Source organism: Anabrus simplex, chromosome 3 (genome assembly GCF_040414725.1).
Source record: "Anabrus simplex isolate iqAnaSimp1 chromosome 3, ASM4041472v1, whole genome shotgun sequence".
In the NCBI taxonomy this organism is placed as follows: Eukaryota; Metazoa; Arthropoda; class Insecta; order Orthoptera; family Tettigoniidae; genus Anabrus; species Anabrus simplex.
Genome location: NC_090267.1, coordinates 88,356,670 through 88,368,946, shown reverse-complemented (window position 1 = coordinate 88,368,946; position 12,277 = coordinate 88,356,670). Strand labels below are relative to the sequence as shown.

At 36.4% G+C, this 12,277-nt stretch overlaps 1 protein-coding gene across 2 annotated transcripts in view; it reads right to left on the bottom strand.

Moving 5' to 3' along the window:
• Nucleotides 1–304: 304 nt before the first annotated feature.
• The window catches only part of LOC136867042 (putative inorganic phosphate cotransporter), a 550,887-nt gene continuing 538,914 nt past the window's right edge, over nt 305–12,277 (bottom strand). For both annotated transcript variants that reach the window (XM_067144142.2, XM_067144143.2), the window contains one exon: nt 305–5,180. In XM_067144142.2, coding sequence (XP_067000243.2) covers nt 5,125–5,180 — 56 coding nt within the window. In that variant the 3' untranslated portion in view covers nt 305–5,124. The remainder of the gene's footprint in view (nt 5,181–12,277) is intronic.

Sequence of the window (12,277 nt, the reverse complement as noted above, 5' to 3'; positions counted from 1 at the left end):
CATTGAAGTTCGTTGAAATCGGCTGGCGACAGGGTCTGGCCTCTCCTTGTGAGACACATCAATTAAAGTAATAAGTTTGTTCTAGCCCATAACGCAGGACACAGAGCACTGTAAACACTAGGTCTCACCAGCTTGCTAATTGAAACAAAATCCAGTGAAACCTAAAAGAAAATGCCTCTTTGCCTCATGAAAATCAAGAGATAACTTCCTGCAAAAAGCCCATTTTCATTCTCATCAGTTTCTTCATACAGTAGGTAGTTACAGTACTGGTGAATGAGTACCTATAGTTATAACATGTGTAATTTGATCAAATTTTCTTTATTTCATGATGGAGTACAAATATGACAACAATGATACATACAAGATAATATCTGACACACTTCAAAATATACAGTTTAAGAATGAAAATGGCAATGTACAATGACAGTCAATGAGACAGAAAGAACATTCTTTAGTAACACAATTCATATTTGAATCACAAATGAAAAAATACTTTTCTTATTTCCCAAATTGATCATGGAATAGCCATACATACAAGATATAAAGTCAACATCACCCAAAGTGTGATAATGGTGTCTTTCTTTAAAAACATTTTCAAAAATGTCACAATACAATCAAATTTGTACCTCTTACAAGTTTCATGTTCTAGTCTCTCGGTCTTCGAATAAAACTTAACACAAATTAGAAACAAATATAGCAAGAGCAAAGAGTTAAATTAACTTATTCTACAGTAAATACTTCTCAAAAATCTACTTCACTCAGTTCAAGGAAAGTAAATGTAAGATTGGACCATAATGTTCCATAAGTTACTTTTAAGTGTTCATATTTACAGGAAAAAAAGTTCTAGAAACAAGTAAGTTTCTTTCATTCTCAGCTCAGTAAATTCTCAATTTTCCTATAGCACTACTTGTTATAAGAGACAGGATTTGTGAAACATTTTCCAAGTTGAATATCAAAAATCATCAAGCTGATATTATTCTAAGACTTCTGGACCAAAATTGACAATTTTCTTCAGTTTTCCTTAGAGCCATCTCTAACATTATTGAGAATCTTTGTCATGTTTCCTTACAGCTCTTTTCATTGTAATATGATTTAAAGTATCATAAAGAACAATAATGTAATGGTAATATAATTTCACTTAAAAATTAGGTATTTATCTTTTACTTTCCTAACATACTAGGCTAAATCACTGAAGTATTTCAACACTTTATTAATAAAACTTAAAAATATTCCTTAGATCTATCATAACTAAGTATGTTGCACCAATCAACATTACACATTAAATTTCACAAGTGCAATTCTGCCAGGAAGTTCACACAAACATTTTTTTGTTCTTTTTAAAAATGTTATTTGTAATTGAGCGAACTTAATAAATGCAGTAGGTTGCAACTAGTTCCTGCATTCTGTAAACAAGATGAATTTCTGAACACAGGTTTTCATAGCTCATTGTCATTTATTAAAATAAATGTTATATCTGGATTAACACCACTTTATATTAATGAATCTAACAAAAAAGCCGAGCTTTCAGCCAAGTTTCATTGGCTTTCTCAGGGCAAAGCATATGACGGGCTGCTGGTGACAGTATGCATAGAAATTCTGTATACATGGAGACCTGAACGCACGTAACACCAGCATGGCACAGCGTGATGCATGCCAGAAACTGTCGGCAGAGAGCGGTGAGTCAGTAACTTCCCTCCCGACCACCACAGCACAGCACAGCACAGCACAGCACAACAATCCCTGAGTCTAGTTAGTAAGGGGTTGTGGATAATGTGGTCATGACTTCCATATTTCTTGAAGAATTTCTATGCTTACTGTCACTAGCAGACCTTCACATGGTTTGCCTTGATGAAAGCCAATGAAACATGGCTGAAAACTCAGCTTTTAATGTTGAGAACATTTCTTAGCAGACAAAATAGGCGTCCCCATATTACGAAAAATGTAAAATTAAGCAATTTCCTCAATTGTGCCTAAAGTTGAAGGGCTAAAGGACCCAGGAAAGGTTTCAAATTGTGAGCCTTGGAAAGCTCTATCAAACTAAAAATTAAAAAATAAATTCAAAAATTGCTTCCCGCCTAAACGCAGTTCCAGAAATCCAGCCTAAACGTGTTTCTTCACTCATTTTCTTTTTGATTCAAATCCTAGGCAAATTAACTTATTTATATTATTCTTTGTGTTATGTGTTCCTTGGTTCAATACCTTCAGATATTTTTTTTAACGTCCACACCGAGTGTAATTATAAGGGCTTAAGTGAAACTCTGCATGGACTCACATTAGCACTCATAGTGGTGCTTAAGTGAAACAATGCATTGACTCACATTACGTTTGTAGTGGCAGAAAAAAGAAAACTGTTAATCTAATCGACCAGATAACAATAATTAAGAAAAGGATTGTAATTTTTAGGAATAAATAAAGAATATATTTTCATGCTTTATTTGCCTAAAATTCGTAGCTCATATCCCTAGGATGTTTTCAACATTGAGTTGCTTCCTGAAGAGCTAGAACTGTGGATTTTTTGTTAGACCCATTGATATAAAGTGACTTTAATCCAGATATAATATAATAAAATGAATTTCTATTTATGCCTGTCAGAATTTTACTATGAAAACAGTGACAGCCAACAAATTTGCTTACGAAAAAAACATATAACCTTATAATCAATATTTCAGGAGAATTCTTCTTGGAATGTCATTCTAGAAATGGAGAAATCTCTGATATAAATGACTAGTAGAGGTGTGGGCTTATAGGCTCATGAGTTGCAGGTAACATTTTTTATAGTTTCAGTATGTTTTCAGTCATGCATGTAAATGTAGCACAGCAGAATAATACTTCTGGTAACTAATGCTAAAGATTTTATGTAGCAAGCATCTCAAGACAATTGTTATATACTGTAAATAATATAAGGTAAGATTCTGACCCGATATGACTAAACATGAAAGTGAAAAGCTACTGTAATAAAAGAAAATGTTGTCTTTCATCACCAGCAACTCATGTTGCCTCTGGGAACAATTCACTTAACACAGTATCACTGAGAAACTCTTCCCTGCTCTTCAACCAAAGTTCTCTCTATAATTCCATAAGTCTTAAGTTACCTTAAGGAAAGATCACAGTATGAAGATAAAGTTGGAATTCAAGAGGACAAATTGGGGCAAATGTTCATTTATAGGAAGGGGAGTTAGGGATTGGAATAACTTACCAAGGGAGATGTTCAATGCATTTCCAATTTCTTTGCAATCATTTAAGAAAAGGCTAGGAAAACAACAGATAGGGAATCTGCCACCTGGGCGACTGGCCTAAATTCAGATCAGTATTGATTGATTGATTGATTGATTGATTGATTGATTGATTGATTAATTTATTGATTGATTGATTGATTGATTGATTGATTGATTGATTGATTGATTGATTGATTGATTGATTGATTGATTGATTGATTGATTGATTGATTGATTGATTGATTGATTGATTGATTGATTGATTGATTGATTGATTGATTGATTGATTCACAGACTATTTAGAATGTATCAAATATGTTCTTTATATTCAGGTACATTCTACTTCTCAGTGGTTTTAGTGGTGTTATTCACAAGCCACATTGAATAGCAATATGTGTAATCTAGCAGATGAACTGAATGTAATAACCAGTACAATCCAGAAATCAAACCCATGGCATAACAACCCGTAAGGCCACCTGGTGGCCATGATTGTTAAAGTGTCAAGTTTATATGGTCTGACACCGAGGTTAACCGGTTTGACTTCTGTTGGTGGAAAAAAATTTCATCATCAGAATGTTTGCTTGCAGGGGAAGGAGAAGTGGTGGTATACAATTTCTAATCACTAGATTGTCAGGCCACACAGACTTGATGTCATAATGATCAAGTACACCAGAAGGTCTAACAACCAGGTTACTTGAGTGGTGATGACCAAATTTATAATGTAATCGTCACCGCCCACGCATTTGTAATAATCTTCTTTATGGTAATGCCTATTATAATTGGAGGTTTCGGAAATTGATTAGTTCCACTTATACTAGGAGCTCCTGATATAGCTTTCCCTCGGATAAATAATATAAGTTTTTGATTACTTTCTCCCTCACTAACCTTGTTACTTGATACATTAAAATATTCTCGGCCATTTTACCATGTGAGGTGTTGCCTCTGGGAACAATTCACTTAACACAGTATCACTCAGAAACTCTTCCCTGCTCTTCAACCAAAGTTTTCTCTATAATTCCATAAGTCTTAAGTTACCAAGGAAAGATCTCGTAATATAGCAATTGGTTGATCTCCATAGAGGTTTTCATGAAATTTTAATAAACCAAGATAGTGAACCTAATAGTCCTTTTTTCTGTTCTCCAATGCAATGATTACTATTATTCAGTTAAAATGTAAGGGCTCCTAGGTGGAAATTCAACCACTACAATAGTGCTTCTACTGATATTACATGTTAAACAAAAGGTTAACTAAAATAAAGTAAATATAACAAGAAAATTCATAACGTACAAGCACGCTACATGTCAAACATTGGTTCTTGAGTGTCTATCTGCCTTTTACATGCTAATGATTTTATGTAGCAAGCATCTCAAGATAATTGTCATATAAATTCTGACCCAGAAGAATAACTTCAAAGATATGACTAAACATGAAAGTGAAGCTACTGTAACAAAAGAAAACATTGTCTTTCATCAACAGCAACTCATGTGAGATGTTGCCTCTGGGAAAAATTCACTTAACAAAGTATCACTGAGAAACTCTTCTCTCCACTTCAACCAAAATTCTATCTATAATTCCAGAAGTCTTAAGTTACCTGATTTCTCACTGGTGACTACAGTATAGTGTTGTGCTAGCTCTCCAGATTAATACTTTTACAGGCTCTTCAGAAATCATCTAATCTCTTTTTTTTATATCCAGGTACATTTTAAATCTCAGTCTCTATGTGAAGGAGATTGTTTACAGCACTACCATTCACAATTCACATTAAATAGCAGTATATATAACCTAGCACAGTCTGCACCTTCATGTTATTCTCATTGTGAGAAATATAAGTGGTTCTGTACATTCTTGCATTCTGCGTTGAACTCAATGCGATAAATGCATTGATATCGCTCCTGCTTTCAGATTAAAATCAGACATTTTGTTTGATCTTATCACTTGACAACTCCAAACTTGGTACTGTAGTTCCTGAAAATAAAATAAAAAGGTATTCAAAAGTAGTTGTAAAATAATCCTTTAATACAATAGATCTAAAAAAGTACAAGGAATGAACCGACATTGCAATGGGCAACATATAGTAACAATGCATGCATGTACATGTGAATAGAGGGCATTTCAAGAAGCACTACATAGCGCTGAACACATAGAGCCCCCAGTTGAACGTATTGCATGTGAAGACACGTGTCATAGTGCAATGGAGCAACAAACATAAAGTTTTGTTACAAACTGAGAAAAATGGCAACAGAGACATATGCAATGTTGGTGCAAGTGTACAGAACAGAAGCCGTAAGCAGAAAATGTGTTCACGACTGGTTCAAATACTTTTTTGGATGGACTGGAAACTACTGATATGCTACGTCTGTTCTGCTTACGACTTCTGTTCCATACACTTGCACCACCATTGCAGTTTTTCCCAATTCGTAACAAAACTTGGTTGTGCATTGCTCCATTGCACAATGACACGAGTCTTCACATGCACTATGTTCAACAGGTCATAGCACATTAACCTGGTTCAACTCTACATGGCGCTTCTCAAGATGACTCTATTCACATGCGCACACACGCATATTGCCATTGAAATATCAGTCTGTTCACTTTACTTTCTAGACACATCTTGTGTATAAAACAATACTGAAATGTGTCTTGTATTAAACTGTTCTGAATCAATGGTCATTGTTTAGAGGTGCTACACTCAACTTTCCCTGAATGCCTGTCATACTAGCCTGACCACAGTGTTATAGGTCAAAAAGCAATTTATTGTATACCAACATGCCATAAAAATAGAATTCTTTCTTCTAAAGTCAGACACCTATTTTTAATATAAACTGCTGTCAAAACTGCATCAATCCAAGAACTTTTACCAAGATTTGATTTCTGAAATGCAGTGCACCTTATCCAAAATGCTCCTATTCACACACTCTGCAAATCTATATATTTTTTTTTTTTTTGCTAGGGTTTTTACGTCGCACCGACACAGATAGGTCTTATGGCGACGATGGGATAGGAAAGGCCTAGGAGTTGGAAGGAAGCGGCCTTGGCCTTAATTAAGGTACAGCCCCAGCATTTGCCTGGTATGAAAATGGCAAACCACGGAAAACCATCTTCAGGGCTGCCGATAGTGGGATTCGAACCTACTATCTCCCGGATGCAAGCTCACAGCCGCGCGCCTCTACGCGCACGGCCAACTCGCCCAGTGCGAATCTATTTTGCTGCAGAGAGTATCTCATCATGAATTTAAACAGGAATACTTTTTGCCTTGAAAAATTACCTCAGATCCTTCAAAATGCATTCTCTTCCATTATCACATCAGAACTGACATGCCTTCATATTCAAGTGTGCTGTTGCCATTGCTTCATAGACTTTGAAATACAATGGCACTTCCAATTTTGCTTCCAAGAAATAAACACACATTATATAGTGAAATTGTCAATAAATTTCAAAATGAATTTCTTGTTAAGAGTTATTGATCCAATGAGGTCGCTATGAATAAGTCCAAGTGGCCTTGTAACTCGAACTATTTTCTTGTTATAAATGACATGAGTAAAGAAGTGGAATCAGAGATAAGGCTTTTCACAGATGATGTTATTCTGTATAGAGTAATAAATAAGTTACAAGACTGTGACCAACTGCAAAATGACCTTGATATTGTTGTAAAATGGATAGCAGGCAATGGTATGATGAACGGGGTTAAAAGCCAGGTTGTGAGTTTCACAAATAGGAAAAGTCCTCTCAGTTTTAATTACTGCGTTGGTGGGGTGAAAGTTCTTTATGGGGATCACTGTAAGTATCTAGGTGTTAATATAAGGAAAGATCTTCATTGGGGTAATCACATAAATGGGATTTTAAATAAAGGGTACAGATCTCTGCACATGGTTATGAGGGTGTTTACGGGTTGTAGTAAAGATGTAAAGGAGAGGGTGTATAAGTCTCTGGTAAGACCCCAACTAGAGTATGGTTCCAGTGTATGGGACCCTCACCAGGATTACTTGATTCAAGAACTGGAAAAATTCCAAAGAAAAGCAGCTTGATTTGTTCTGGGTGATTTCCAACAAAAGAGTAGCATTACAAAAATGTTGCAAAGTTTGGGCTGGGAAGACTTGGGAGAAAGAAGACGAGCTGCTCGTCTAAGTGGTATGTAACTTAAAATCCAATAAAGGTATTTTATTAGTCCACCTATTCAATACTGTCCACTTGCAAGTGGTTACAAATAAATATTATTACAGACACCTTCGGGACATATTTCGCCCTTTCTGTAGGGCATCATCAGCCTTAAATCAATCTTAAAATATTAACCTTAAATATTAAAACAAGAAGCTAGATAATTAGCATTGTGACCTTATATGCTTAAAATTCTGGTACAATAAGTGTGACACTAAATAAAAACTGTGATAAAATGTCATTGAAAAACTATCACTTAGTCATTCTAAAACCATGTGTTCTGAGACTAAAACTATTATCGCGACCTCCAAATTAGGCGGGTCAGAGAAATTACACTGTTGCCAAGGTTATGTAGCAACTGGCGAAAAAATGTCTAACTGAACACATCATTTCGGAGCGTGAGGCAAGTTGTTATCTCTCAAGCTCCTGTTGTTACTTCATACAATGTTTCAAAACAAATTATACTACAAGCTTCAGAAAAGATTGCTGATTCCAGTGGTATAACTATTTTCCATATAAACCACTTCAAATAATTATTAAAAATAAAATCTTGAACGAATACATTTAAATCCGTAGAATCATGTATTGAAAATTTCAGTAAGCGGCCAAGTTTTTATTTTTTCAGCCAATAAAATTTTGTCTGCATGAAAAATGTAAAAAATTGCCTGACTTATATTTTTTATCCGAAACATATTTCGGTGAATTTTGTAATTTTCCTGGAAAATGGCCCGGAAACCGATCATGTAAATGTCGCTGGCTGAGGCAGTTCAGGGCGCGCGCGGCAGCACAGGCTGCAGGACGCCGTAAATACTTTTGGATTACATATGAATCTGTATCAGTTTTATTACATTATAACTTTAAATATTTGAATACTGTATATTGTACTGAGTAATATGGAAAAATAACTACTTTAAAGAATAGGTTAACATTATTTTACAATGAATTAAGAATCGGGTTCTAGCTTCAAGGCAGTCTAAGATTTCTTAGTCACTGTCATCACACATCTCACTATCTGTCGAGTCGTCATTTACACTGATGATGAATGGCTCCATTCTTTCGCCCCTTACTATTTCCTTGGCCCAGTCGTCTGATCGAAGATTTTCCGCGCGACTGAAGCACTTTTCGCAATTTGCAGCAGTCACACGGTAGTTGGCTTCTGACGTGAGTTTTTCTACGTCCTTTATTTTGAATGTCGTGGTCCTCTCTGCCACTTCTCTCTTGACTTGAGCCCAAATCAATTCACATTCACTATCCATTTTAACTGCACTTACGATGCGAGCTCAACAGCTGCATGACAGGGAATGACATGGGTAAGGTCACGGCCGACTTGATGCGTCGCTCTAGCTAGCTCCTTACCGGCCTTGACAATCGGGTCCACGCACTGTAATAGGAGTAGTTACACAGCTCGACACGTGGCGCTGGCGGCCGACCTATTTGCGGTGGAAATGCATACTTCTTTATGGAAAATATACCTACTTTGATTGCCGATTTATCGTAATTTAGAGTTATGGAGAATGTTACATAGGTTAATACTGTTAAAATGATTAATCCTAAAAGTTACTTTCGTTGATATTTGCCAAAATGATGTCGTGAAATGAAACTGCGGGGAGATGACTTAATCCAGCTGACTTTCAGATATTGACTCTGATTGTCGATGTATCTTAATTTAGGGAATAAAATAGTACGTTACATTGACTATTATTGTTAAAATGATTAATCCTAAAGGCTACTTTCATTGATATGTGCCAAAATAACGCCGTGAAATGAAACTGCGGAGGATGGAGTAGTCCAACTGACGTTCCGTTCCTTAATTGTGAGGAATAATAGTAATCGTTTTTATTATCATGGCATTTAGATACATAGCAGAACTTACTACAATACTTTTGTCTTCTGATGTTAATATTGAGATTAAGAGTCATTGGTCAATTAGAGTTTTAAAATTCTTCAAGCGCTGCTCTCAGGAAGAGGGCTGGACAAAACATAAAAGTCTTACTTTTTCCATATTCTTTGTAAGTTATGCATAACATAAATATGTTGACTCAAACATGTTTAAATTTTAATTTCAATATATATATATAGTTTCAGATTACCGGTACATTTCGTACACACCTTTCACTAGAATATTAAACACCGGGCAAGTTGGCCGTGCTAAATTCAGACAATAAATTTTACTTGAAATGCAGTAGGGTGGAATAAGTTGGCCGCGTGACGTGCAGCAGTGAGCTTGCATCCGGGAGATGGTGGGTTCGAACCCCACTGCCGGCAGCCCTGAAGATGGTTTTCACATCAGGCTGTACCTTAATTAAGGCCACGGCCGGTTCCTTCCCACTGCTAGCCCTTTCCTATTCCACCGGCATCATAAGACCAATTTGTGTCGGTGCGACGTAAAACAAATAGCGAAAAAAGAAGATTTTAAATAAAAATTCCGTGAGAGAAAAGTATTTTGAGTAAATAAATTTTAAACTGTTCTCTGCTCGATGATGATGATGATGATGATGATGATGATGATGCTTGTTGTCTAAAGGAGCCTAACATCTAGGTCATCGGCTCCATTGTTCAGATAACAACACTTCATACGTTGGCCTTACCGTCATAGTAGCAGTGTCAATGTTTAAATGTTAAAGTTCAGATTATCTTGGATACAAGTGTGTTGTGTTGCTGTCATATGGCAAATACAACACCGCCTACAGGATTATTCTATGAAAGAAAATTAATGGGTAAAAATACCTTATTAGCGTGATTAGCCGCCACTCCCGGAGGTCCGGGTTCGATTCCTGGCCCTGGCACGAAATTTTAAAAGTGGTACGAAGGCTGGAACGGGGTCCACTCAGCCTTGGGAGGTCAACTGTATAGAGGGGGGTATCGATTCCCACCTCAGACATCCTCGAAGTGATTTTCCATAGTTTCTCACTTCTCCTCCAAGCAAATGCCGGGATGGTAACTATCTTAAGGCCACGGCTGCTTCCTTCCCTCTTCCTTGTCTATGCCTTCCAATCTTCCCATCCCCAACACAAGGCCCCTGTTCAGCATAGAAGTTGCGGCTGCCTGGGCGAAGTACTGGTCATCCTTCCCAGTTGTATCCCCGACCCACAGTCTCACGCTCCAGGACACTACCCTTGAGGTGGAAGAGGTGGGATCCTTCGCTGAGTCCGAGAGAAAAGCCAACCCTGGAGGGGTAAACAGAGTAAGAAATAAATAAAGAAAGAAGGTAAATACCCGAAATAGAAATGGAAAACTAAGAGTGAGAGTGCTACGTGCTTTTAGCCACTCCGTAGTTTTGTCCTGGTCTACAGAGAATTCATGAAATGATAGTGTCCCTTTGCTCTTTTTTTCCTGTTCGGAATACAAACAAGGCACACAGCAAAATATATTCGAATATTTCCTAACACAGTTAAAGGAAAGCAAATCACCAAACCATTAAAAAATGAATTAGCGCATAAATTAAAATCCTTGTTCAGGACGAAGTTACAGCAAGAAATCACTTTGTTCTTGTTTCCATAAAATTTCTGCTCGAAGTACGGAAAGGTGCACAAGAATATCACAAATACCAAGATTTGTAAACACAATTTAAAAAATATTATCAGCACACTATACAATAAAAAATTAACTCATTAGAGCATAACTATCAGATCCCAATATCAAGCCAACAAGCACCTAATTGCGAACACATTGCAACATTTACGACAGCAAAACCATATAAATAAAACTGGAAATGCGACAATTTGCGGTATACAGCTCCCTGTCAATGGGTAGTAGGCCAGCGCTCCAGCGGCATTACGGTGAAACTTTCCAATTACAGCTTTATGCTGGGCTTCACAAGCGATTGTCAAGGCCGGTATAAGGAGCGCAGCGAGGTATCCAGTCGGCCGTGGTAAGGTGATTACAAGTAACAACTCTCATTATTGTTCCGTATTGAAGATGACGTTAGGCATAGATATCAAGGATAATTTAATAAAAAACCACCTATTCAATACTTTCCACGTTTAATGTGGTTATTATCTACATGATTTTATGTAGACTTATTTGGTCAGGTACATGTTTCACCCATTATTTTGGGCATCTTCAGCCTGTAAACAACCTTTAGGTCAAGGTTTGGGACCTTTTTAACCAATATAAACATACCAATATATACACTATATACAACATATACATTATATATAATATATACAAACATAAGTCAATACAGTAACGTGTGGTTTTTTTTTTTTTTTGGTCCTAATCTATCTAATATGGAAAATGTCCAAAACTAAAATGGATCTTCTTTTCGGTGAAGAGGATTGCATATCAGGGTTTATGTGACCCCTATATCATATTAAGTTCTTGACGTATCGTGTCTGGTGACAGGATGTGTCGTCAACAATAAGTGGAGATTTGAACTGATTGTAGGTTGGTCAAGATTGAAAATATAAATTTAAATTAAATGTGTTTTAACTTGGCAGTTCTATTCTGGTTAACTTAAAATGTTCAAAACTAAAAATAAAATGAAACGGATCTTCTTTTTTCTTGAGAAGGGGTGATATTAAAACTGGAGCTTGTTTGACCCACGATTTTCATTTTCATGTTCTTGACGTAACTAATATTTAAATGTGTTGTCGTGCACAAGTGGAGATTCAAAAGCCGATTGTTGTAGGTAGACTGGTCAAAAACGTTGTGAATGAAACTGTTAGCGTCTTGACTTTGGGTCTCATGTAACGTCAAGGAATTGACAAGAGTACAATATTTAGCTGTTTCATAGTTTTAGGCTGCTGCTTAATTGGGAAGAAACATCCTAGACACTTGATACAGTCTTGTGTGAAATTTGTTCCCGTTGATGTGTTGCTTGGTCTTTGGGAGGGATCTTAAGAATATCTGTAATGAAGTAGAAAAATAATTTTGAATTAAAAATTTTTGAGCACGCGTTGTGATAA